Raw genomic sequence first — 27,481 nt, forward strand, 5'->3', positions numbered from 1 at the left:
CACGCGTGGTGCACCTGTTTTTGTGGCTCGATGATGAGACTTCGACGGCAAAGTGGAGAAGAAAGCAAAAACCAAGACTCCGGGCAATGCGCACACACCAGGACAGGGGCGAAAGAGAGAGACGAAGAAGAGGGGCGAGCAAAGCGAAAAGAGTTACGCCATGTTCCATGGCAGCCGAGGAGGAGGAGGATAACCCAGGCTTAAGTCCAGCCCAGCACATGGCCACCGAGCGTCATCACCCCTGAGAGGTGCGCCACTTCGCTGACTACTGCTGTCCCCTCCAGGACCTTCTGTGCTTCATCGAAAGAGACCGGCGAGTCGCGCGCACGAGCACGAGTCTCCACGCAGGAGTATTTTCCGTTACGTTGTTGTTGTACTTTCCTCCGTTTGGAGGCGCAAGCTCAGCGAGTACCGCCAGACGCAGAGCCAACGCACGCGCACCCATCGAAGGAGGGGAGTGGGGTGCAGGAGCACAGAGCAAGGGCAAAAGGAGAACGAAAGTGCAGCGCACTTCCGCGGCAGGAAGCAGACACAATGTTAAAGGAACAAAAAAGTGCAGCGGTCACAATGCGCGTTGGTGCACCTCTGGTGCTGCTGCGGCCTTCTCGCTCTGACACGATTCCAGATTTGCCCAAGCGCTATGCCGTCGAGAGCACCGCCGTGTGAATGTTTCGGGACACGGACGTGCTGTTTTTGTTCGCCATTTTTTTACGTCTTCTTCACTTCGCATCTCTTCCCGCTGCTTCGTCGTCTACTTACTTGAGATCTCGAGCTCCTGTAGCCGGCTCAAGATGACCGGCCGCGACACCTCCTGAATCTCGCCGCCCATAATCATTTCGTCGATGATCATGAAGACCTTGTGGAAGTTGAAGATCAAGTCCAGCTCGCACACATCCTTGAAGAACATATCCAGCACCTCCACAAGCAGGTGGATCAGCTCCACGTACATCAAGTCGTTGTCCTCCTGGTCGATGCCGAGGATGAAGAAGAGCCCGGCGTAGCGGCGGTAGACGACCTTGATGCTCTCGAACGACACAAAGTTTGTCGCGCGCGTATCGCGCGCGTTCACAATAGCGTGGACCTGACGCTTGATCTGCGCCTGGCCTGCATCGTCGACCGGGATGTAAAACTTGGCTAGTCGGGTCTTGCCCATGCGGTTCTGCAGGAGGATAAAGTGAATCATTGCGCTGGAGGCGAGTAATCTCCTCTGGATGTCGTGGCAGCTCTTGTTGTGATGATGTCCGCACGTGCCTATCGTTCTCTTGTTTTGTTTGTCCTCACATCACCACGACGATTCGCGTGCGAGAGGGCCTCGCTTCTCCTTGGTTCTAGCTTTTCCTGTAACGTTGCGCAACTACCAGTTTGTTTGCCTTTGGTGTTGCCCTTTTCCTCATGCTTGTGCGCAGGTGTCAAGAAGCAGCCCGACGACAGCTGTAGAAGAACATGTGAGACCGTACGAAACCCAAGGAAATGAGAAGAGGAGACGGGGCGCAGAAGGAGCGATGGTTGTCGTCGAACAGAGAGTGAGAGAGCAAAAGAAGGTGCATGCGGCTGGTTGCGTCCGCAAGTGCAGCATGGGGAGCGGGGGAGGGGGTGGCGGCCACATACACAAAGAAGAATTCCGAAGCACCTTCCATGGAGGGGGCAGTGCAAAGTCCGCTCATATAAACACATGGTGCGCACCGTCTACCGCACAGTGAGGGCGCGCTCCGTTTCTTTTTCGTGTGTACGTTGTCATTTAACGCGCTTGCGAGGCTTTCCTAGAAGCGCGCGTGCACCTCGACTGTGAACACAGCGTGCACAGCGACCCAACCATATCACCCACAAGGGCTGCGAGGATTTCTGTAAGATGTCCGTGTTGCACCACCGCCATGCTCGCGCAAAACTATCTCTTGCTTTAGCTGTAATGCCAATCTGACGTTGCTTCTGGGGCGCGGCATTATCCTCATACACGCATAGGCGCGCATCGAGGCACGACAACGAAAGAGAGTGTGAGGGGGGAGGAAGACGGAAAAGAGCGGAGAACACGATCCGTCGCATAGTCAGATGTCTCGCCTGTTATTGCCTTGTCTCATCGCCACTACCCATCGACAGCACGGCGGTGAAGTTTTCTTTCGTTTTCTTTTTAGTGTGTGTGTGTGTGTGTGTGTGTGTGTATGAGGGGAGCTGGTTTCATGGAAGTCGAATGTCTCGGTCATCTGCGTCGTGCTTTTCTTTTTTTTGTCGTTTGAGGGGGAGGGGAGGTCGCGCATGTTTCTCTCCACTATTAGCCAACGCGCATCCGCCGCCTATCGGCCAACGTCTTCTTCTTGCGTGACGCACACTCCACGTCTCTGACCGCCCCACCTCGCGCGCGCGTATGCAGCGGTCCTTCTGACCTTTGCACGCTACGGCTTGCAGCGGCCCATGTAACGTGGGTACAGGCATGCGTCCTTCACGCTATCGAGGTTCAGCATCCACACCAGCAGACGCTCGACACCGAGGCCAAAGCCGCCGTGCGGGGCACCGCCGTAGCGGCGCTGGTCCGTGTACCAGTAGTACGTGGACGCATCCAGACCCTCGCGCTTGTACGCGTCGAGCAGCTCGTCGAACTTGTACATACGCATCGAGCCACCCAGCACCTCACCAATGCCGGGCGCCAGGACGTCGACCGACTCCGTCAGCGTCGGGTCGTCAGGGTCGCGCTGCATGTAAAAAGACTTCATGCTGGCAGGGAAGTGGGTCATGAACACAAACTCGCCGAGTTTGGCCACCATAGCGCGTTCCGGCTGGTCAGTGATGTCTTCGCCGAACTCGAAAGGCTTGCCCGTCTCGGTGTTCAAGATGCCGTTCTCATTGCAGAACTGGATCGCGTCGGCGTAGCGGAGGCGGCGGAAAGGGCGCTTCGGCGTGAACTTGTAGTTGGCGGGGTCGCGCACGTTGCCGTTGGGGTCAATGAGCTGGCTGGGGTTTAGCATGGCAACCAAGTCGCCGACGTGCTCAATAACGGTGCGGATGACGGTGCACAACATGTCCTCCAGGCGATTCAACAGATCCTCGAAGGAGCACACGTCGTACTCGACCTCCAGGTGCGTGAACTCGCTGAGGTGGCGCTTCGTCTTAGACCTCTCCGCGCGGTAGCTTGGCATGCAGCAGTACACGTTGCCCAGCGACGCCGTCACGCTTTCAAGGTAAAGCTGCGACGACTGCGTCAAGTACGCCTTTTCGCCGTAGTACAGGACCTCGAACAGGGTCGAGCCGCCCTCCACCTGCGTCTGCACAAGGGTCGGTGGCGTCACCTCGTAGTACTGGCGCGACCAGAAGTGCTCGCGGAACACGCGCAGCAGCTCGTGCCGGACCTTTAGCACAGACGACGCCAGCGTGCCGCGAACCACAATGTGGCGCTGGTCATAGAGTTTGTCGACGGAGCTCTCAGCCGTGATGACCGTCTCAATCGTGCCGTCGGAGTCCCCAACGACGGCGTACTCGTTCACGTGCAGCTCCATCGGCGGCTGCAGCTCCGACTTCGCCTTCGGCTCGTGGCGCAGCGTCCCACGAATGGCGACGCACGATTCGCGGTGGAAGGGCTCCGTGGAGCCGTCAAAGACGCACTGGATGAAGCCCGTGCCATCACGCAGCACCACAAAGGACATGCGAGACTGGTGGCGTACGCGGTGGGCCCAACCAACGACGTAGACGCAGGCACCCTCTTTGTGCGACGGCAGCTCGCCAATCGGGGATCGCAGTAGCCCCTGCGCAACATCCTTAAAGTTCGAGTTCTGCTGGCACGACTCTACCTCCTTCTTCGGCATCGCAGCGGCTTCCTCCTTCGCGGCTGCCGGCTTCGCCTCCACGATAACATCCTTGATCAACCCCGGAACCTGCCTCTCCAGCGCCGCGCGCACGTGCTCCACGTCGGCCCAGCGCAGGGCCGCCACACGGCGCATCTGGCCGAGCATCATGTTCGGGTTCTTGTCCCACTTCGTCCTGAGCGCGGCCACGTCCTCGGCGGCGAGGGCCTCGGCAACTGCCTTCTCCACGTCCTCCCGCGATACAGTCACCCCGACGCCGCACTCCGCCGACATGGCCGCCGTGTCCACCACATCACTCTCAGCAGCGTTCACGAACCTGATGGCGGCGTCGACCTTCTGCGTGCTGTCGAGTTTGCCGTCAAGGATGAAGCTGGTCACGGGATCGCGGTGCACAGGCTTCTTCACCTTCGTCCACACGTTGAACAGCATGACTTTCTCCTCGCGAGGAGAAGCTTCATCGATTTTGTGCTGCGCAAAGAAGGCCAGCACATCGGCAACGCGTTCCGGCTTGGTGGACAAGTCTTTGGCACCCTTGTCGTCAAGACCAACAATAGCTTTGAGCTGCGCAATGGCAGCGGTGCGCTGCTGCTCGGTCTCCATGGCACCTTCCGTTTGTTTTCGCGGGCCTTTCGAATCCGATGCCTTAAAGAGTAACACGGAGTGTAGCTGAATAGCTATGGTTCTGCAAGGCGTGTGCAGGGGCAGACGCGGGGATCGATGGTGGTGGTGGTGATGGGGGGGCAGGGTCCGACGGTGACGCAGCAGACAAAGCGGCAACGCCAGAGAGAGGAAAGGGCAGCGGGAGATAGTAGTAGAAGAGGACCAGTGTTGACGAAGAGAAGACGGAAGAGACGAGGCGGCCATCAGACCTAGCGCTGATGAGGAAGATGCGCAGGTTCTTGTGCGCAAAGCCCGACCACGCCATGGCAAGGATGTCACCGGTGGTGGTGGCTCTACAGAGACGGGTGCTGGAACTGAGGAACAGAACTCTGTGAACCCGCGACCGGGTCCAAGAGGCGGTGACGTCGCTGCTAAAGAGGGAGCCTCGTCTACCGCCAGCCGGAGACTGCTTGCCATCATCGGAGAAGCAAGCGCATGCGGCTTTTCCGTGATCATCGCCAGATTCCTCTGTATCGTCGTCTGCCAGAGCGGCGCCTCGTTCTCGACCGTCTTCAACTTCGCCACCACCCACAGCGCCTGCCACGTGTCCACCAAGGACATCCGCAGCCTCGCTAAGGCCTTGGCATGCATTCGTCGCAAACAGCTACCCGTGCCCGATATGCCGCAGCCTGAATTGTGTGTAGATGGGGAGAGGAGGGAGGGAGATGGACGCTTGTGTGGCTGGAAGCGCTGGTGTAGCCTTTTCCTGTGTACCACGTCCTCACCCTCCACCGCGCTCTTCCACGAGAGCGCACACGGGGCGAGAGAAGCGCCCAATCAGAGCTCGAAAAAAAAAACAGCTGGAAGGGATCGACCGCCGTCAGTCAGGCTTGATCCACTTGTTGCTTCACCTCCCACCCCTTCCCCTCACCCGTCCCTCGATGACAACAACGCGAGAAAGCGAGACGGTATCCATCACAAGAGAACAAAATAGGTATGTACATATTTATTGAACAGCATAGCAGTGGGAAAGAGGTGTCTGCTGTAGAGCAGTGCATTGACGCAAGCGCGCCACCTTCACAGAGGATTACGCGGGAGGATGGGGAAGAGCGTTTTGCGCACGCCAAAACATCAGCCGTACGAGCCCGCGCACCTTCAACGGTGCACATGGGAACCGGCCACTTCGGGCCTTGACCGATCACGCTTGACAAACCTTCGGGTGGTTCGCACATTTGCGTAAAAAGCCGGAAAGAGACTGTTCCACCTCCCCCCCCCCCCCTCCCGCGGCATCACACAGCAAGCGGCTGTCGAACGAGGAAGCAACAGCGTGGCGCGAGAGAGAGAGGGGGGTCGCCGTGGACACCCACCGCTTCATTCCTCTGTTCGACTCTGTCTTTGGTGTCTAGAGCATCTCCACACCCCCATATGATGACACTGTACATCAACCGCATTGCGTAGACGCAACACGGAGCCCACAGATCAAGCACGCACCGCCAGACCGCCCACACCTAGGAACGCACACACGCGCATGGAAGTGGGGTAGCGAAAAAGGGAACGACGTGTCAGCAAGTTCCAACTAGAGAAGCAAAACGGAAAGGCGAAAGCGAAGCGTACACAAGTGCGTGGATGTAATGGGAACCGAGCACCTACAGCGCACATGCATGTGCACTGTACGAACAAACACAAGCCCTGCATTGCGGTGCGCCTTCCTATCCTCCTGAAGTCTGCCTTCTCGCCAGATTCTTTACGCACAGCAACTCTTCGAGGGGATCATGAGAGCAGCTCCGACCCGTCGTAGCGTGGGTACGACGTCCAGTCGAGCGCCGTCGTCCCGCTCATCACATGCCTGCACACACTTTCCAGATGGGCAAGCTCGAGCTCGCGCTGCGCCACCAGGATGCTCTGCATTGTCTGGGCCATCTCCTGTCGCTCGCCAAGTTCCCATTCCTGTAAGTCGGCACGGTTCTCCCACTCCCACAGCCTCAGCTGATTCTCTTCGGCATTGACAGAGGTGACTGCGGCAGTGAGACCCCCATTGAGGGCCTCCGTCGATTGGTCTACTGGCAGCACAGACACCGTTGTTCCTGCCCTGTACCGATAGGCGTACCGCGGACGACATGGCTCTGTAGGACTTGCATTGTTGTTTTCTCTTGCGACTTCTCGCTCCCACTCTTCCCCCAACTCATCAGCGCACACATTGCAGAGCTCCTCCCACTCGTTATTCTCCAGCGCGCCTACTGAGCCGCGCCTGTATCGCTCTTCTCGTAGCAGCGCGCAACGCTGACCGTACTGACGCTGCTTCTCGGAGTCTTGTGCCGCCAAGCTAGAGCAGGACAAGGTCGTGGTTGATGATTCTACGCGCCCATGGTAAGTGTGGTGTATATGAAACATGATTGACGCCCCTCCCCCTCCAGCCACCTCGAGCATCGTGAAAAAAAGAACCCCTGCAGCAGAGACCACGCGCTCGGCAAGACCTCCGTAAAGCACACGCGTAAAAAAAAGAAAAGGAAGGACGAGAAGGTGACACATGAAGGAGAAGGCAGGAGAGCACATGGGTCACACCCATCGACGGTGACGCAGAACATCAAGAGACGGATAGCGGCGTATGCTGTGTCCGCCAAACAGCTAACCTTCCGGTGATACCAAAGAGAAAGACACGCCAACACATCCACGTGTCAGAGAAAACATGCATCCGGCGACGCACTCGCATTTCCCATTACGTTCATGTGTTTTGGTGTCGTGCGTCTGTATTGCGTGTCTGCGCTGTTCTTTGGGCCGTGGTGAGAGGGAGGGGGGGGTGTAACGGTCACGCAAACGAAGCAACAGGCGCGCAGACACAGCGGGGGGAGGGGAGGTGTCTGGTAAGTCAGCATCACAAGCAGATAAGCGTGTGTGCCCTCACAAAAGGAGAGGGGGACGATAACCACAAAATATGCCAGCGTGCAGCAAGCCAAAACTAACAGCCACATACACACACACGAAGGACGCAGAGCGACGGGGGGGACGTCAGGGGCAACTGTCACTGCAGAACACACAGAGAGAGGAAGGGAAGGAACGGCAACCAGACGAGGGGACAGACGCGGACGTCGGGCTCTCAAAGGCCGTTCCTCACCTGCAGCGATTCCATCGAAAACCAGAGGAACAGATGAGAGCAAAGAGGGCGAAGGATGAACCAACAGGGGAAAAATGGACAAAAACAGACAAGAAATCCAAAAAAAAGGACGCAAGAAGTGAGCGGGCTGGAAGCACCACGACAGCACGCCGACGCGCGAGTTCACCTCCCCCACCCCCATACACGCACACAGAGAGGGGGAGTGCAGGACGTATTACAGGGACAATCCGAGTGGTTGAGAGAGCGACGCAAAGACAGCGCGCTCACAAGATGCGAGTAAACGAGAAAGAAGGGAAGGCATACACAAGTGCGCGTACTGACGAGAACAACAGGCGACGTGATACAGGCATAGTGATGAGTCTAAAGGCGGTGGAGAAAAATGGAAGAGAAGGGGGGCGACGTCAGTGTGCCCACAAGCACACAGAGAAGATATCGTGCACTTGTGTGGAAATGCGAGGGACCGCGCACCACATCGCTCTCTTTCGGCGCGTCCATTCGGGCTCTACAGCACGAGTCAGGCTCCTCTGGAACCTCGGCTTGTCACAGGCCCCCGTCGCGCGGCACCAAGTCGCGCTAGACACACGCGTCGCAGCAACGCGCCGACTCGGCCATGTGAGAGCGCGCCCCCCCCTGCCTCAACCTGCACACACACACACACCCTGCGGCCTCGCAGGGCCCCGCACAGCCGCTTCCTCCTCACGACGGTCGCCACCCCTGGTGCATCCCCCCACCCTCGAGGTGACACTCAGGCTCCCCCCACCCACCACCACCCAGTAGGCAGTGTTGAGGGCCGGGGGCAGGATACATTCGAGTCACGCGGACGCCATGCCCAATCATAGGGGTGGCGCATGCTGTGTGTACGGACGCAGGTCGCTCCGACGCCACGCCACCCATGGCCTCACCGCCGACATCAGCAGCGATACGTCGCTCTGACATGCCCGCGTCGTTGGCGCCAGACCCTGACACCACCAGAAAGTCGTCTGGCATCTGGCAGGGATACGGAGGAGGGGGGCTGCTTGGTTTACCCACAGAGTTGGGCACTGGGCCCTGTGAAACCGCGCACTATGAGGTGTTCCTCTCGTTATCGGGGTCTGAGCACAATACTTGAAAACAAAAACGAAGGGCGACCCGGAATGTCATAAAGGAGAGCCTCGGACCGTGCCGGTGTCTGAAGTCACGTTGGTGATGATACTCGACTATCCAGTCGTCGCCGTTTTTTGGTGTTCTTTTGGCTGTTGCAAAGATATTGAGTGTGTTTCGGCGAAGAAGAAGTGCAGAGAGAGGTGGGGGCTGTCCCACACACACACATGCACGGGGGCATCGCACGCAGAGCAGCCGTTGAGCCCTTCTTCTCGCCTCATTCCCTGCAAAGGTGTGCACCCCCAGGGGTATCGGTCGAACATCTTCCAGTTTCTCGACACACTTACACGCCCCCCCCCCGACTCCCCTCGCCCTCTTCAGCAAGGTCTCTCGTTCGGGTTTGGTAGCGGCACCGACGAGAGCAGCTCGCGGGTGCGCTCTCGCAGCGAGAGATTGCTTAATACGACAGAGCTGGAGTTGTCAAAAGACATATTCGAGCTACTCATGACGGAGGGGTCGTCGAATGACGAGAATGGAATGCCACTGCTGTCGCTAGCCTTCATCTCCGAGAGGTGCGCGCGTGCCTTCTCCAGCTCTTCCTTCATCTTCGAGGCACGGGCGCGGTCGAGGAACGTCGCCTCCTGCACCGCATGCAGCTTCGCTGTCAGCACGGCGCACTGCTTCTCTGTGGCGGAGGTCCGCTGCATAGCGGCGGCCTGCTCCAGCAGCAGCTGGTTGAGTTTGCGCTCGAGAGCCGCCACGGCGTGGTGAGTCTCGGAGGAGTGCGAGGAGCGTGGCGTGAGGTCGGCAGAGCGGGGGGTCGTTGACGCGCTCAGGCGGCCGCTGGTGCTGTTTGTGTTGCCGCGAGACGCGTTCACAGTAACACCATCCTTGGGCTTCTTCTGAGCCGTTACGGCGGGCGTGACGACGAGGGGTAGTGAAATGTCGGTTTCGGTGCACGCATCCTCTCGCAGAGGCTTCTCGGATGGCAGCATGCTGTGGTTGTCACCAAGAGGCACGCCCGTCCTCAGCAATGGCGTGGAAGTGTGGGACGCTGCCGTTGACGGTAGCAGCACGTCAAAGTGCTTCTCCACTGAAGTAGTATTCGCCTCCGCCGGGCTCGGCTGTGAGTGGATGGTCGAAGAAGACTCAGTGCTAGAGACGAGCCCGCGGCCTCGCAGCATGTTGAGGCGCGTGACAAGCACATCCAAGTACCTCTGCCGCTCCGCCATGAGCTCCTGCTCCACCGCCGTCTTCTTACGCGCCATGTCGAGCAGTTTTCGCTGCAGGTTCATTAAGAGATACTCTTGCCGCTCCTCCAACGCGTTCTCGACCTCTGTTTGCTGGCTGCGCATCTCCTTGATCCGCCTGCTGAGCGACTCTGCCTCGCTCTCCTCTTCCTTCAACAAAGTCTGATATCGCTGCACTTCTTTTTCTGCGCCATCGAGGCGGCGGAACAGCTGGTTCGACACCTGCTCCTCCTTCATTTCAGCGTTCAGCACCGCGCGGACTGATTCCTCGCGCAGAGTCTCAATCTTCCTGATAAGATGCGACTCCTCCACCGTCAACGAGTAGCTGGTGCTCTTGAGCGACACGTACTCGCGCCGCAGCCGCTCCATGGACATCTCATGCACCGGCGCCGGTGTGTCGCTGCGAGAGGCGGCCATCGTAGACATGGCTCGTAGCCCAACGAAAACGGAGGAGGGGGAAGGAGTCTAGGAATTCGCGAAAACAAAAGGATCCCCCCGGCACTAAGCTGAAAAAAAAACGTACAGCACACACAAGGGCAGCAGCAGAGCTGAGGTAAGGGGAGAGGAAGGGGGTGACCGCAAACAGCCGTGACGCAGACTGAAACAAGAGAAGAAGCAAGAAAACGAGAGAGAGACGGCGGATTGGTATCAACCAGAACACACAATACTACTACCAAGTGCACGTCTTCATGAGAGCGTTGCGTTGCAGTGTATGTAACGTGCGCATAAGCGAACGTGCGACAGCGTTACCTTGAGCGGTGCCTGTATATGAGCTTCCTTCGTTGTGTGTGTGTGTGTGTGTGCGTGTGAGAGCGAGAGCGAGAGCGTGTTCGCGCGCGCCCTGGACTGCCGTTTGTAGTTGATGTCTACACGTAGAGATCGTCAGGTGATGAAACGAGCGAAAACAACTCAAGACGGAAAAAAAAGAGAGACTTCAAGATGCGAGGTGGGGGAGACACTTGTGTTACGTTCTTTTGTTTTTTTTTCCTTGGTGAGGGTTTCTCCTTCACGCCCTGTCAGTTTTACATGTGCTGGTGAGCTTATTGCGGTGGTCTTTCCTCTGTTTTTTTTTTATTTGAGGGGAGAGGTTGCGTGAAGCGCCTTAAAGACACGCCCTCCTTTCGCTCGCAGTTCAACCGATACAAGCACGGCAAATAGGGAACGAGAAGAAGCACAGGTACGTGGCAACGGAAAGACAGCTACGAGGATGGGGGTGGGGAGAGCGCACGCGACACGAAGAGAGACCACCCTTCAAATCAGCCCCAGATGAGGGAGAGGAAGATGACAGGCAAACGCACGTGGTAAAGGACGGGAAATGGAAGAGGACAGCCGCTTATCTAATCGTGTGGGTTTCTGTTTTGCTTTTTTTTTCGCTGTGCATCGAGCACCCGAAAAATTAGAGCGAGAGAGTGCGAGAGAGCAGCTGGCATCGGCCAAGCGACACAAATATGAGATGGCGGTGGTGCGCGTTTTATTCAGGTGCGCGGGGTTGTACGTTTTTTTTAGTGTTTTGCGCGTGAGTGCGTGGGAGGGAGGTGAAGCCGCGCAGAGGAAGGGCGAGACGCAGAAGGAAGCAAAGAACGCAACAGCCAACGGACATGCGAGAGAGGGAGAGAAAGTAGACAACGTGTAGTAAGATACGACTAGAACTGCTAGCAAGCCATAAAAGCCCCCATCGCACACCCACCCATCCCTTCCATTTGAATCCGCGCACGTAGCGCAAGTACCCCTCACTCAGCAGAGCACGCGTGTAACTCGCGCCGGTGTGGGGCAGAAAAGGGCGACCACCCATTTGCTGCGCACAAGTGAATCCGTGAATTCTTCTGGTAGCAGCAGCAGCAGCAGCTGTAGGCGATGAAGAGACGGTACTCATTTTTTTCGATGCTTGTTGGTTGCAGCTGTAGCTTGGTTGAGGCCTCAGCGCCTCTTCGCTACTTTCGCTTCCGGCCGCAGACAACTTCGATAAGCGCCACCTATGGAAGTGCAAAATTAGATTCAAGCCCACTACATCACATCAAACGCCGGGTTAAGGAAAGCTGGAAAGTCGCGTTAATGCACGAGGAAGGAACGGGAAGGGCGGAAGCGCCGAAGCGGAGCAGACCTTGCACAGTAACGCTCTAAGGTGCTCGATTCGGGGGCGGTGGTGTCTGCGCCTCGCTTCCTCTCTGTCATCAAACCCTCTCCGTGAAAAACGTGGGGGAGAGACGCAGCAGCCACTCATGACGCCTCTGGGATTCGGGTCTCTTGTGCGCCATCTTCTTCAAAAACGCAGGGTTGCCTGACGCAACCCAGCCCCAGGCTGCGGGTGAACAGTCGATCGGTGCGCGGCTGCACCGAACACGCGCACGTGCGCCGTCTTGGACCGCGTCGCCGCCGGCGGCGATTCGCCGAGGGTCTGCAGCGCATCCTTGCCTGGGCGTCCGTGCGCAGATCGACTACGCACGAGCGGTTCTCCGTGTCGCTTCGTGCCGCGACTACTGCTCGGGGTCGCGGCCGAGTGTACGCTGCTGCCAACCACGATTGAGCTTCCAGCACCGAGCGCGTTGGAGGAAAAGGCGGCCACCGGCGGCACCACCTCCGCCAAGAAAGAAAAGCGGTCGAGCAACTGCGCCACGCGGGCGATATCCTCATAGGTGACGGTCTTGCGATGCCGCCTGGTTGCTTCTCCCGCAGCCGTAGCGACAAGATCACGCGTCAGGAGCGCCACCGCCTCAGATACCGCCGATATCGCATCCTTTGAGATGATGGAGGAGCTGCCCTCGTACTTGAGCAGCTCCTTTACACGGCTGTGCGCGAAGGCGTTCACATAGTCGGGAACGTCGCTCGCGCCACCGCAGCGCGTGCCGGGGCGCGTCTGTGGCGGGGCATCAGTGCTGTCAGTCGCTTCCTCGTCGTTCTCGTCAACGTCATTTTCGTCCTCTTCGTGCCAGTCGTCGACATCCTCGGCATCCATTTCCGTTAGAAATGGGTCTACACCGCTGCCGGCGTTCGCCTGTGCCTCTTCGTCGGCAGAGGCAGACGAGTGCGCAGGCAGACCGTGACTCGCACGCACTGCGACACTTTCCGCTGTGTCGTCCTCGAGGGCGTGTGCGGCGGACCGCTCGCCACTGTCCCACACCTGACTTCCGCTGCCGTCACGCTGCCTGGATAGGGGCAGAGCATGGTCCTCCTCAGCGGCGCCGTCGGCTTCGCCGACCTGCGACGCCAGTGATGACGAAAGCGGTGAGGTGGACGGCGCGTATGTAGCCAAGCGCGGCACAAGATAAGAAGCCAGGTCCTCCTCTTCCTCGTCCGGGTCCAGCGTCTCTCCAAGCGTGTCGTCGTACGCGACCCCCTCCATGTCGCCCTCAGCAGACATCTTCTTCTATAAATAGGTGGGATAGATCTATGCTCACCCGGAAAGGGGGAAGGGTGGCGTGCGCCTCAGGGTTTTGTCTGTGTGCAGTGAAGTTGAACTCTGGCAAGGTGCCTGCATCGTGAACGTAACGACGCCGATGAAGAAAGCGAATGGTGACGCACAACAAGTTGAAAGCAAAAAAAGGAGAAAAGGGTGCAATAGAGGGACCAAGAGATGGGGAGGCCAGAAGTCACCCCGCCACACTCCTTCATTCTCGCCTCCGCCCCGGCCACCCACCAACCTTCCCGCATCGCGACTTGTGAAGCAAGAAGGCTAACCAGGCTATTCTGCCCAGTGCCTACGGTACGCACGCACGGGGAGGAAAAGCAACGGAGGAAAAAAAAACTTCCAGCGCGCGCACTCGGGGCTGCAATAGCCTCCAGTGCGAGCGTGGCACGGAACGTTCGTGGAGGCGCGAACACGAACACACATCGGAGAGGGAGTCCCCCGAAGAGGGGGAAGGGGGAGAGGGGAAGGGGGAGAGGGTGGAGAGAGGGAAAGGCGCACCACGAAGGCCCACAAGCGAAAACGAGCGAGAGTCTCCCCCACCCACCCCCATCACCAACACAGCCGTTGCGTTTCGTGCGTGCTGGATTGCGTAGGCGCCGGTAATGGCCCGTAGGAGTATTCACCGGATGTTGTTCTCATCAAGCGGTTTGACTGCTTGTATGGCTCCGTCTCCCACTCCTCGTCATGCTCCACCGTTACGTGCACCCCCGCCTAGAAGAAGGGAGAGTAGGGACGAGACGGGAGAAGGGAGAACACAAGAACATGCGTCGACGGGAAAAAAAAGGCAAACCATAAGGGAGGGTACAACACCCGCACCCGCACACCCGCACACAGAGAGAAAGCCCACTTATAACAAGGCGCTTCGACCCAACAAGGTAGAGAGAGACGAAAAACGTTCGAAAAAAAAATAGCAACCACGCATACGGCTGTTTGAGGGACGATACACTGTGCGAAGAGGCGCACCTTCATTCACACATAAACATACACCTACCAGCCCCTGCACGTATATATATCTCACTCACACTCCAGGGAGAGCGAGAGAATCACACGCCAACACGAAGACGACGCACGCAAAAGGAGAAGAAAAAAATTCTGATGAATATCCGCAAGCATGCGCAGACAGAGAGAGAGAGAAGGCCGCCCTCTGGAAGATGACGACACAGATGTCCATCTTTGTTCGGGACACAGCTATAAAAGACACTCGGAAGCGCACACGCGCACTGAGCAGTACACACCACATCGGATAGAAGAAAAAAACACGCAAGGGACAGAGGGAGCAGAGAAAAATGAGGGGCAGGCGAAGCAGAGCGATGAGAAAAAAATAAACTCAAAACACAGTTTGACCATTCACACCAGGAGCCAGCAAGAGCCCGGCGTCAAGTCACAGAATGACAGTATCCGTCAAATACGGTTATCCACTACGTGTGTGACGGGACGGGCAGAAGAGGAGACGACAACTCCACTCCCAAAGGCCGTTCACGTTCATTTCTTTATTCGCGCATTTTTATATTTTGGGCCTCTGCCGATGCCGCGAAGAGACAGAAAAAAAGGCGCCGAACAAGTTTAGGCAACGAAACAAAAAGGTGAACAGAGCACACACACATGAGAAGGGGAAAAGGAAATGGGAGGTGGAGCAGATCTGCCCAGGGCTACTCATGCTATTCAAAGGCAGTCTCCCCCTCGTCACTACGCACAACCGACGCGCATCCCCTTGCCTACATGAACGCGACGGCACTCCGCCACTGCACGCACATATGATCCTCGGCTGCAGCGGGAGAACAAAGTACACGCATACGATAGTAGCAATGTTTTTTTTTTCGTTCGCTTTTAAAAGCCTAGAGTGATGGAAGGTTGACATCATCCCCCCCCCTCCAAAAAAAAAAAACGTTCCACAACAACAACCACAAAAAACAGGACAGGACAGAACAGCGACGGCACTGATGAGCAGAGTCTGCTCAACAGCATGTCTGACGTTTCACTTGTTGTTTTCTTCTTTTTTTTTCACTTCTCTCCCTATTGGTCTCGGATGGATGCCCCACCCTTCTTGAGTTCCATCACCGACGACGCTTCTCTTCACCACCACGACGTCGCGGTTAAAGCAGAGAACAACACACACGCACATAGAGAGAAAAAAAGATAAAGACAGAGAGAGGGAGGGGGAGAGCACAAGCGCCGAGGACAGCCTTCGTTTTGATAGAGGCGTACACGTGACCCCCACAAGATGTGCGGCTATTTCACAACATACGCACACACCGTATACAACAAAACAAGAGAGAATGGTTGATGGCGATTTTTTTAGGTGCCACAAGCACCACGACGACGACGACGAACACACACAGAAAAGGGGAAGACACAATATTAGATTATGAGAGGGGAGGCGGGGCATAGGAGAGAGGAAGCGAAAGTGGAGAACAGCGGAAGAACAGGAAGCAAAACAGAAAAAAAAGAACAAGCAAACATGCGATGTGCGTGTCGGTGGAACTAAGAACAAACAAAAACAACGACGTTCGCGCATTCTGATGAGAATGGAGGGAGGCGGTGGTGTGGGAGGCGGTAGTGTGGGGAAATGGAGGAGGGAGGAGGTTAAGAATAGGAACGACAAAACAAAAGCAAGAAAAAAGCACAACGCAATGATGAGTTTCTTTTTTTGGAGAGGGGGGGCGATCGCTAAGCGCTGCCTGCTTACCTGCCTCTGACCAACAGAGAGAGGGAGAGAAGTGGAGTAAGCAGAAGAAAGGTAGAGCGATTCGCGAATCCTGCGGCACCCGACTCCACGCAGTCGGTGTCGCATGAGAGAAAGAAAGAAGGACCGAGGTGAAAGAGAGGCAGAGGAGTACTGAACGTAAAACGACGACCCAGCGACGAAAAAGAAAGCATTCAAGCGATGACGAAGGCGCAGGCCTGTGAGTAAAACACAGCGAGCCAATCCACGTGGAGAGTCGAAGACGTCAAAGAGAGTGACGGAAGCATACGGAACAAGGAGAAGGGAAGCGTCCAGGAAAGGAAGAACTGCATCCGCATTCATGGCGCGCAAGTAATCTTAACGAGACGGCACGGAAAAAGAAAAAAAGAAAACGTGGTGCATAGTCAAAAGGAAGATGGTGGAGCATTACAGAAACAAACAAAAAAAGGCTTGCAGGAGAAACGGCAAGTGACGGAGCGGGCGCTCCGTTGCACCGCGTGCTGTAGCGTTGACGTGCGCTCCTTCGCACAGGTGCTCCGGAGAAGTTTGCTTTGCGTTGCACCTTGCCTTCCGCTGGTTCGAAGCTCCTGCATACGCTTTCTCTTTTGCCAATGCACATGCTTCCAGAGTCTACTAAAATCATCGTTTTTTATATAGAGAAATTCTCATCGTCTCGTGATGCCGGGCGTGGTGTAGGTGCGCACCGTCTGCTTCGCGACTCTCTCTCGACCCACGCTCACGAGAGAGCGAGTCTGCATGTGACTTTCTCTGCGTCTCTCCTCCTCGTTTCTTTTTCACTACAGCCCTCGCCTTGGTCCGCATCACGTCGAGCCTCTTCAGCGCACCTCGACTGAACGCAGCGGTGTTCATAGACAGAAACAATGGCAGGGTGTTCGGTTAGTCGGCTGGAGTGAAGATCACATGTAGAAGAGAAACAAGGAGGAGGAGATGCGACAAAAAAAAAACGAAATCCACAAGCGTCGGCAGAAAGAGAGAGAAAAGGAGGTGGGTGATGCGGAGTAGTCCGGGGAGGGGTAGCGCAACAGGGGAGCAGGAGAATCTGTGCAAGAAACGAGGAGAGAAGCCGTGGGCCACAAAAAAAAACGAGGATGAGTGCAGACTTCACGAAGGGGCGCGCTTGCTTGCTGTATTGCGTGCGAGATGGCGATTGAGAAGGAGGAGCGAGCACGAAGAAGCAACCCACGAAGAGAGCGGTGAATACACAATGACGCACACATCGAGCATGCACGTCGCGTTCGCCGCCAACTGTGCGCTGCGTGGACTCTCCCCTGTTTTCCTTCCTCCTCCTCCTCCGATGTCACCAGATTGAAGTTTCTGATTCTCATCCTGCATGGCATCCATCGCCGACTCAAGGCAAAACAGTCATCCAAACGATACACACAAAGGGGCCTCTCATCCGTCGCCACGGGGCCGTCGGCCCTCGTTCTCTGCTTCTCTGCTCGGTTCTGTTCCTCTCACCGGAAGGGATGTCGCCACACGCCAAAAAAAAGGCTCACCTCTATCCTCTCTGTCTTCACGAAACATATTCGTTGCGTATTGGGGAGGAGGGAGGGCTCCCTTTCTTTCGGGCGTCACCACGGGCTCTCCAGGACTCCACGTGACCTACTCGAAAAGTAGAAAACAAAAAAAGGCACCAAGACAGCGACAGCGTGGAGGGGTCTGGGAGTGACGAGGAGCACTGAGAGGCAATCAGGTGTTTAGGCGTCTCTGTGGGTGTCTTTGGTGTACACACGTGTGCAGCTAGCCACAACAGAGGTGGTATGCACGTACATATAGAGAGAGATTCAAATCAGGCGGGAAAGAAAGAAAGCGTAAGAGGGGAGATGGAGGGAGGGAGGGAGGGGAGCGTCAGGACGAGGGCCTTGACCATCATCCTCGCTCCCCGATCCGTAGAGTGCACAGCAAAGGAGCACACGACCAACATACAAGGGAGGCGCGTAGCAGTGCACCCAAAAATGAGGCGGGCGAAAGCAGCGAAGAGGAAACGAAGGCAAAACATTACCGGGAAACAGCCGCCAACGCGACGCACATACTACACACACGCACTAAACGTTATCAACAAAGAGAGTATAAAAAAAAATACTCAGAGAAGTGACCACACACACACACGCACGCACGCACGCACAAGAAAACACTTATATATGCACAACAAAACATGTTACGCGCATCTACACACGCAACAAGAATCAAAGGCAAGAGAAACAACAGAAGAAACACATAAAAGAAAGGCAGCGTACAGGTACATCGGATTCTGGGGCAGAGGATGACCCTAAGTCTCTTCGGTTCACTGTTTGCCTGCGTCGGTGTTTGTGTACGCGTGGACAGGGAGAGAGAGCCGCACGGTCGGTGGAGATCAGCGAGAAATGAAAAGATCCACACATACAGAAAGACAACAAACCACCGCATCATGCACACGTCCACGCGCGCCAGCCATAACCAAGACAAACACAATCTTAACACACGGCTGTGAAGACGCACAGATGAACACACAACTCCGCTCAACATCCACGCATGCCCGGTGAAAAAAAAGAGGAAGCAGCAGGCTCACAACCGCCCCAGCACATAGGATTCCACCACAGCCAAATGAAACAGAAACATTCCTGTGATCCTTGGTACCAGACACACACACGCGCAAAAAAAAAAAACGGCGTTGAATCAACACGTCACTGGAAAGCATACACGCACGCACGCACACAGAAATATAACAAACCGCGTTACATGGCATCGATACTTTATATCGCACAAGAAACGGAGAACAAGCGACGCGAAGCCCCCCCCCCAACTCCACAGCCCACCCTGGGAAAAAAAAACTTTTCCACGAGCCCTCTCACTCGACGACGCGCAAACCCATATAATCTTCTACGCATATACCCGTACCTCGCCTACCCCTGACGCACCACGGCTACGGCCCTGGTCATCAAGGGCGAGCCGTCCTGCCGTTGCGTCGGGCCCTGTGTCGAATGGCCTCTCCGTCTCCTTCCTCGTCCCTTCCTCGCATGCGTGCTGCGCCATCGGCGCCACACGGACCCGGGTGTGGACGGCATGGCTTGACCCGCGCAGACCGCGTCCAGGCTCCTGCTCGAGGCCAGGAAGCGGCGGCGTCTGTCGTGCGGGCAGCAGGGGATCTCCGTCTATGCGCGTGCCGGGTGGGCTCAAGGAGGACGCTGGCCAGACTCAGGCAAGGGCCCTCCGAGACACCGCGCACCCTGCCTGCATACGGTGCGGTGTCTCTCCACACAGTCTTCTGGAGGGCTCCACGCGGCAGCGCGGTGCGGTCCTCCCCCCCCCCCACACACACACACGCCTCCGGCGCCTGTGCCGCATCAGCCCACCCCGGTCGGGCGTACGAGATGCCGCAGATGCCGCACACACGCACCCGGGGGGCTGAGCCGTGCACACCTCCCGCACACCCTGCGCGGAGTGCGACACACCATGCCAGCTGTCCCCGGCAGCGCCTGCGCACACAGAGAGCGCACAGCGCGCCGCTCCGAGAAAGGGGACGGAGGATGTGGCGAGCAGCGATAGACACCCGACGGCGGAAGCCCGTGCAGCGCGAGTCACGTGCGAGCAATGGCATCCCTGCGCGCAAGACCATTGCGTGAAACGCGGTCTGCCTCGGGCGTCGGGCGATCCGCGGATCTCGCGTGGCACGCCGGGCACGGCACCGAGTCGCACGCTCTCACGGCAAAAGCAGGCGCACGCGACGGCCCACAACTGCAGGGCGCGTGTCGGGTGCCATGAGGGCGGGAGAGCGGGTCCGCAGCAAGGGCAACCACACGTGCTGCTCGGTGTCGTCTCGCTGGCCAATTCACCCTCGCAGCAGGTCGGGCGCGAGCACCACGGCTGCACACTCGGCGCGTGGTTTCGGTCACGGCACGCAGGGGGATGGGGAGGTAGGTCCATCGCTCCAGAGAAGAGAGGAATGAGAGTAGCCAAGAAAAAAAAGGGACATCAAAAGAGGGACGAGAATCACACACGGGTCACAGAAAAAGAATATATATATATATACAGACGAGGTGTGGGGCGAACAGTTCTAAAGTAAGGGGAGGAGGGAAAACGAGGAATGGGCGGTGGGGGACGTGGAACTGAGGGACGCAGAGGCACATGACATCAACGAGCGAACAAAAAAAAAGACGGCAGCTCGAGGGGGAGCACGCACGAGTAGGGAAAGCAATCGCCGCGTTGAAGGAAGACAAACATGAAAAAGTAGAAGACTCGAGTGTTCCAGGAAGACGAAGCGGAGGGTGTCTGTGTCTGTGCGTGTGGGTATGTATCATCATCGTCGCCATTCAAATTGCATGCACATACACACGCGCGGAGAGCCCGGTTGGGGGTAGGTGTGTGTTCCTGTTTCCTGTGCCTTCACGTCCCGGCTCACAACACATCTACGTATACGGGTGAGACGATGATGGAAAGGGAGCATCACAGGGTCAATTGCGTCACCGTTTGTACGGTGGTGGCAAGGGCTGCCGTCCGGGAGGCCATCAACGTCGCTGTCCGACCAAGCAAGTGAAATTCGAAGAGGCAAGTGAGCGCTAGAAACAAAAACAAGAAAAGCAAAAACGAAAAGACACCGGTCGCAGCGTGCCTCGCTCACTCCGAAGCGCCTTTTGAAGTAACTCCGGACTCATTCCCAGCCCGGTCAAGCACGGTAACGAAGCGTGCGTACATATTTTGTTTTCCACCTTTTGACTGCTCGCCATCAGCGTTGCGCTCGGCATGCTTCCGCTTTTTATTTCGTTGGACTTCCTCATGCCCGACCGGCGCACGGGTGCTGTACGCGTCGCTGAAGTCCACAGCGCAAAACAGACTCGTGCAACACGTGCCCGGAAACTTTCAACCTCGCATGCTAGCCAAGCGTCGGGGCAAACCACTGAGACGATGAGCACACGCAGACGCCAAGAAACCAGGCGAGGAGGGGCAAATGGAAAAGCGCATGATAACACCTGTCGATACTGCAGAGAGAGAGAGGAATACGCACAAGCGCGGACGGACGCACGCACAGAGGCACAAGCATCATGAAGCAGAGGCGAAGAGGCACACACGCACGCGCGCACACACACACACAGGGAGAAAAAGACATCAAACGACACTACGAGTGCGTTGTGTATAGGATGTCGCGCACTGCGCAGCAATGGAGAAGTGAACGCAACGAGAACAAAAACACGCGTTTTGTAGAGGCGGGACCTCAGAAGGACCAAACCAGAAGAGAGGAAAAAAAAGAAGAAGAAGACAGATGAAGAAGCAGCGAGGACTGATGCGAATCTAGACGTGTAGGGCGGCACTCGCTTGCACCCTGCAACGCCACCTAAAAGGGAGGAGGGGGAGGGAGAGGGGGGCAAAGAACGCATGTACTTATAGCACCCGCGAAGTAGAGTATGAAGGAGCGTAAACAGTAAGAGAAGCAAGTGGGAGAGACCCCTCAGCTAACGAAGGACGGTGCGGATGTTGCAGTCGCTCTCTCCTTTGATGATTTCGGGCTGGCTTGGAAGAGAAGAGGCAGGAGGTGGTGGTGGAAGAAACAAGCAAACAAAAGGATTGTCAGAGACGGCGAAGCTCGCTCAGCTGGCCAGCAAAGAGGAGAAGAAGCAAACCGCCATGCTCGCTTCGATGTCGGCTGCTCGGCGCCTAGATGGTTGCCTTGGGCTTCGACAGGACAGGTGCCTCCGAGGTCTGCTGCTCGTGAAGCCAATGGGTCACCCTCTTCGGCACGGAGGCGGTGTTACTTTGAGGGGATGCGCCGCCCAGCGGCCGCTGCGCATGCGGCGCACGACGCCGTAGCGAGGTGGAGGTGGGGGGAGACACAAACGACAGTTTGTACGACCGCCGGAGGTCGTCGCGGCCTTCGTCTTCGCTGTCCGAGGCCTCGGCGACGGTGCCTGGCAACTGAACTGCAGACGGATTCTGCGTCTCGACGATAAACATCTGCGGGTGCTCCTCGGTGGCTTCGGCAGAGTCGTCGTAATCCAGTGGTGCGTCGCCCTCTGATACGACCCCACAGCGGCAGGTGACGGAGTCGCTCATCGGTCCGCCCATGCCCTCCGATTCGCTGTAGGACATGTCTTCATTCGCCTCACTCATGTCGTCGCCCATGCCATTTTCGATGGTTGTCTCCTGCAGAACGTAGCTGGCGCGAGAGACGTACACGTTGCGATCGCGCTCACGCGGGCGATGGCAGTTGGGGCACATGGTCACCTTCTTCTGCGTCCACGGCAACCGCCACAGGTTCACCGTGCCGCCGTTCGCCGTGAAGCTCCCGCCTGATACCGTCGTTTCGCCGACCGCAAAGCTTCCGCTGCCCTGTATCTTATCAAAGAGAGAGCGTTGGTTATGGCGAGAGACACTGCTTGCGAGGGCGGCAGTGTGCTGGTGGTGCCGCTCGAGATGGCAGCTTGCGTTGGAGAGAGAGCTAGCCGGAGGCACAGACCTGAAGGAGGCAGGACCCTGTGTCGGCCTCGATTGATTTGCAAAGCTCGAATTAGTCTTGAAAGATGTGGGCACTGGATCGCTGACCACCGTCATTGACACGCTCCGCATCAGCGGGCCACAGTCGTCGTCATCGGAGCTCTTCCCGGTCGATTTGCGCTTGATTTGGACGGAGGTGGAAACCTTGGGGGAGCTGTTGGACTGCCTGTCCCCGGCCTCTACATCACAGTGCAGCAGTGTCTTCTTCGACTTGCTGCCCGGTGTGAAGATCTTATGCAGAATGTTCATCTTGCCTTGTGCGTGTAGCGTGTGTGGGGGTGGTTGAGAGAGAAAAGTTAAAACACAAAAAGCGAAGAAGAGTTCTCTTGACAGGCCAATCCAGGAATAAGAACCCACAAACTGAAGAAAGGGTTCGACGAAGAGCGCTGCCAAGAGGCAGGTGGCGACAGTGCGGACCCGCTGGACCAAGCAGCACAGGTGGTCAGCGGGGAGAGGCTTATCTGTGCGTGCGTGAGTGTTGCTACTTGACTACCACTATCGACACGCAAAAGAGAAAAGAAAAAAGAAACGAGAGAATGAGCGCCGCTGTCTTGTGTGTGTGTGTGTTTAATCCCACAACTGTCCCCTTCAGGGGATGAGAAACCCTTTGTGGACGGAAAGCTGGGACCAGTCACCGCGCTTCAACGAGCAAAAGAGGAAGCTCGCGGGGGGAGGGAGGGGGAGGCAGGAGAAGGGGGAGGGGCGAACGACAAACAGACACAGACACATAAACAAAAACAAATGGACAGCAGAGAACAAGAATCAAAAAAAAAGAATGAGAGGCGCCCTTAGCCGGGACACACACGTGCTTTCTACCTCGGTCGCCCCCTTTCGAAAGAGTTTCTGCGTGAATGAGGGGAGTCGAGGGCGTGGTGAGAGAAAAGGGCAGTGGTTTCGGGTAGCTAAGAGGACGAAACAAACGAGTTGCGGTGGGGTGTAGTGGGAGACGACCGGGGTATAGGCTTTTTCGTCCTTTGTCTTTCAAGTCTAATCCTACTCGGCTCCGCTACTGTTGCAGGTGCCCACCACGTGACAACTGAACACACGAAACGAAAAGCACAGGAAGGGAGAAGGGAGCGCTTCAGAGCAGAGGTGTACGAGCTCGACAGTAATTCTGTAAGGCAAAAGAAACGGATCCGCACAAACCTAACACCGAATCGGTTGTACGGTTTCCTTTGTGGGTGCGAAATCAGACCTCTCAGGACAACAGAGGAACCGAGAGAGAGCACACCACACAGAGACACCGGAAAAAACAGGACACAAAAGACAAGGTCCTCTGGCTAAATGTGAGATGTGAACGCACGCGCTTGCCCACTAACGTGAGGAAGTGGTGTGGGTGGGGGAGGGGGAGGTCGCTCCTAACGACGTCCGGCCTCTTCCACGAGTGCGGTCACTGGTGCTACGAACTGTAAAACGGTGCAAGGCCGAGAGAAACGCACGAAACAAACAAATGAAAAGAACAGAGCTCCGCTAACGTGAGGCGAGTGTGTTTGTGCGTGTGTATATCTGGTAGAAGGAGGAGGACGTAATCGCGTCGATTCGATTGGAAGAACCGTCTTTGACACGCTCGGCGAGAACACAACGAGGGCAAAACCGTACAGCAGCAGCGGCGGGTATGAATCAGAAAAGAGTGAGAGGGCAAGGCCGAGGAAGGCACCACATAAACAGTCCGCCTTCTCCTCCTCCTCATAAACGTATGGGTGGCTTGCGAATCTATTTGTCCGAGCTGTTGGTGTTTTGGTCCACGTCCGTTGCGCAAGTGGTTCCGCGTCTCACAACCAGGAACTTTTTGTGCCTCTGTTACCTGTGCCAGCGTGTGTGTTGGAGGGGGCGGGGAGGTGTCTCCGCAGATACCTACCCGGGAGCCCGATGCAAACAAAGGGGTCAAACACAGAAAATGTTGAGTGGCGCCACCCCGAGGAAGGCGATGCCGCTCTGTAAAGCTTTACCTCGTGCGTGGTAAGAGGAGCTACAGGGAAAAGAGTCAAGCGGGAGAAAAGAAGAAGATTAGGTTAACCCTCACACACGATCACCTATGGAGAACAGGAAGACACAGACCGCACTTCACTCCGCAAAGCAGAGCGAGAAACTACTAGAATTGGCGTCACCACAGAAGAGAACGAATCCACTGAACGTGAAAGAAAGACTTGCACGAGGAAGCACAACACCGACCTCTCTCTTTTTTTCCTGCGTCCTCGCAGAGAATTTTCTCCTTGTCGGTTGTGTACTGCAAATGTGGAAGCGAGGAGAAAGTGTGGCAGAGAGGCGGAAAGGAGAGGAAACACGAAAAAAAGAGAGAAAAGGAGGCGGTGCGCGGCAGGAGGGGAGTAAGCTTCGTGTGCCAGATGTGTGCACGGTGTGAGGGTATGTACACGCCCCCGCGGAAAAAAAAACACAGACGCCGCGCGCGTGAAAAATGAACGATGTCGCCGTCGCATGGAGTATTCCAATCGACGAAAAGGGAAAAAGGGATGCCGCGTTGTCGCGCAGGGGAGTATGCCATAAAAAAGAAAAGGCAGAGAGAAGGGAAAGACGAGAAGGTTCGGCATGACAAGCGGAGAGAAGACGGGAATTCAACATTGCCCACAAGACTGAGGAATGGGAAGCATGCACCCCCCCCTCCCTCATAAAAATACGAAAAAAACATGAATGCAGACTTGCCTGTAACGAGGACAAGAAAGCCCAGCTCTGAGGAAGCACGCATACACGTGCCGCTAAAATGTGGGAGTGGGTCGTTGTTCATCCGTGGCAGACGAGACATCGCAAGAGCAGTCAAGCGTGCACAGCCGAACGCAGCATTCAACAGGGCACGCTCAATTACGGGAGAGCAGGAGAGAAGCGATCATCTCGCCAAATTCCGGTACCCCGCGCTCACTCTCATTCGGTCCCGTTCCCGCCCTTTCAGCCCGCTAGCTTAAAATGTTCTTTGTGTACCTGTTTTTTTCTTCTTCTGATGCACATCTCTCTGTGTCCACCGTTTCAACTACACCTCTGCTTCCACACATCATCCTCGGTCCCATTCGTTGTGAATTTTGTGACGCAGCCTCAGCGGACCTTCCCCCCCCCCTACCACGAGCGCGACATCGACAAATCATTCGTCCGCCGTGAGGCAGAAGCATCACCGCCGCCACCCTCCCGCCATCGCTCACAACGTATCCCCTTCTTGTCAAGCCCTCACTCGACGACGCGCAAACCCATATAATCTTCTACGCATATACCCGTACCTCGCCTACCCCTGACGCACCACGGCTACGGCCCTGGTCATCAAGGGCGAGCCGTCCTGCCGTTGCGTCGGGCCCTGTGTCGAATGGCCTCTCCGTCTCCTTCCTCGTCCCTTCCTCGCATGCGTGCTGCGCCATCGGCGCCACACGGACCCGGGTGTGGACGGCATGGCTTGACCCGCGCAGACCGCGTCCAGGCTCCTGCTCGAGGCCAGGAAGCGGCGGCGTCTGTCGTGCGGGCAGCAGGGGATCTCCGTCTATGCGCGTGCCGGGTGGGCTCAAGGAGGACGCTGGCCAGACTCAGGCAAGGGCCCTCCGAGACACCGCGCACCCTGCCTGCATACGGTGCGGTGTCTCTCCACACAGTCTTCTGGAGGGCTCCACGCGGCAGCGCGGTGCGGTCCTCCCCCCCACACACACACACACGCCTCCGGCGCCTGTGCCGCATCAGCCCACCCCGGTCGGGCGTACGAGATGCCGCAGATGCCGCACACACGCACCCGGGGGGCTGAGCCGTGCACACCTCCCGCACACCCTGCGCGGAGTGCGACACGCCATGCCAGCTGTCCCCGGCAGCGCCTGCGCACACAGAGAGCGCACAGCGCGCCGCTCCGAGAAAGGGGACGGAGGATGTGGCGAGCAGCGATAGACACCCGACGGCGGAAGCCCGTGCAGCGCGAGTCACGTGCGAGCAATGGCATCCCTGCGCGCAAGACCATTGCGTGAAACGCGGTCTGCCTCGGGCGTCGGGCGATCCGCGGATCTCGCGTGGCACGCCGGGCACGGCACCGAGTCGCACGCTCTCACGGCAAAAGCAGGCGCACGCGACGGCCCACAACTGCAGGGCGCGTGTCGGGTGCCATGAGGGCGGGAGAGCGGGTCCGCAGCAAGGGCAACCACACGTGCTGCTCGGTGTCGTCTCGCTGGCCAATTCACCCTCGCAGCAGGTCGGGCGCGAGCACCACGGCTGCACACTCGGCGCGTGGTTTCGGTCACGGCACGCAACGGCGTGCCGGAGCCCCTTGCCCATGCACACCTGTGCGTGCATGATCGCGATAGCGCATCGTGGCCGCACGCGGCTTCCTGTCTGTCTGTGCTGCACCGCCTGTGCACAGCGGATAGAAAAGCTGCGCGACGCGGTAGAGTCGCTGCCTGCAAACTGCTGCTTTTCTCCTCGTCTGGGGAGAGCGCCCGCAGCCCAGCTGGGGAGGAGTATGCTGACGCAGACGCGGCCGCTGCGCATGACGGCGGTGTGCGCGTGCGGTGTTGTGAAGGCTATTCAATCGCACTTTAGTCACCTCAACACTAAGAACGAACGAGGCACAACTATCAGCCAGGATAAAAAAACGCAAGACGCACACAAGTCAAAGGAAAGGGATGCCAATACGTCACACATGCAAGAGGGGGGCGAATACGGGAGACGACTGAGGTGTGCGGGTGCACGGCTGCCTGCACGTCGTTCCAGTAACGCCATCGTCACCACGCCCAAGCGTCTGACTTCTATTCCAACGTCTATGCAAGCGAACGAAAATGGAATGGAGAAGCAGGACAACACCGAGCAGCGGAAAGCAACGAGCAAATAAAAAAGGAGCAGAGCTGTCGTGGACAGAGCTTGCACGGAGAAAAACAGCATAAACGAGTTATGCCGGCGAGCAAGTATCACACAAGCACGTGGCTTTGTCGAGTCCGGTGATACATCTCCATCGCGGTGGGTCTCGCCGCTTTCGATTCGACGCTGGATACTCTTGCTGCGTCTTCTCTCTTCAGTAGCGCACAAAGCCACCAGACGGCCCCCTGCACGATTCCCCTTGTATCATAGCCGTCCTGTGTCCGAGTTGGCGCCTCCCGCTTC

General features: G+C 57.1%; 6 protein-coding genes across 6 annotated transcripts; all 6 read right to left on the reverse strand.

Moving 5' to 3' along the window:
- Positions 1–751: 751 nt before the first annotated feature.
- Positions 752–1,183, reverse strand: LMXM_33_2330 (putative clathrin coat assembly protein AP17; the record flags this gene model as incomplete). Its single annotated transcript, XM_003878737.1, has 1 exon — positions 752–1,183. One exon carries the CDS (start codon positions 1,181–1,183, stop codon positions 752–754), a length of 432 nt encoding a protein of 143 aa, XP_003878786.1.
- Positions 1,184–2,387: 1,204 nt separating this feature from the next.
- LMXM_33_2340 (putative asparaginyl-tRNA synthetase) lies at positions 2,388–5,042 on the reverse strand (the record flags this gene model as incomplete). Its single annotated transcript, XM_003878738.1, has 1 exon — positions 2,388–5,042. One exon carries the CDS (start codon positions 5,040–5,042, stop codon positions 2,388–2,390), a length of 2,655 nt encoding a protein of 884 aa, XP_003878787.1.
- A 1,119-nt stretch (positions 5,043–6,161) lies between these two features.
- Positions 6,162–6,782, reverse strand: LMXM_33_2350 (hypothetical protein, unknown function; the record flags this gene model as incomplete). Its single annotated transcript, XM_003878739.1, has 1 exon — positions 6,162–6,782. The coding sequence occupies one exon, from the start codon at positions 6,780–6,782 to the stop codon at positions 6,162–6,164; it is 621 nt and encodes a 206-aa protein (XP_003878788.1).
- A 2,178-nt stretch (positions 6,783–8,960) lies between these two features.
- Positions 8,961–10,259, reverse strand: LMXM_33_2360 (conserved hypothetical protein; the record flags this gene model as incomplete). Its single annotated transcript, XM_003878740.1, has 1 exon — positions 8,961–10,259. One exon carries the CDS (start codon positions 10,257–10,259, stop codon positions 8,961–8,963), a length of 1,299 nt encoding a protein of 432 aa, XP_003878789.1.
- A 1,834-nt stretch (positions 10,260–12,093) lies between these two features.
- On the reverse strand, positions 12,094–13,191 carry LMXM_33_2370 (conserved hypothetical protein; the record flags this gene model as incomplete). Its single annotated transcript, XM_003878741.1, has 1 exon — positions 12,094–13,191. The coding sequence occupies one exon, from the start codon at positions 13,189–13,191 to the stop codon at positions 12,094–12,096; it is 1,098 nt and encodes a 365-aa protein (XP_003878790.1).
- An 8,380-nt stretch (positions 13,192–21,571) lies between these two features.
- LMXM_33_2380 (hypothetical protein, unknown function) lies at positions 21,572–22,657 on the reverse strand (the record flags this gene model as incomplete). The annotated part of the gene is made up of 1 exon (XM_003878742.1): positions 21,572–22,657. One exon carries the CDS (start codon positions 22,655–22,657, stop codon positions 21,572–21,574), a length of 1,086 nt encoding a protein of 361 aa, XP_003878791.1.
- Positions 22,658–27,481: the final 4,824 nt, after the last annotated feature.

Source organism: Leishmania mexicana, chromosome 33, assembly GCF_000234665.1.
Source record: "Leishmania mexicana MHOM/GT/2001/U1103 complete genome, chromosome 33".
In the NCBI taxonomy this organism is placed as follows: Eukaryota; Euglenozoa; class Kinetoplastea; order Trypanosomatida; family Trypanosomatidae; genus Leishmania; species Leishmania mexicana.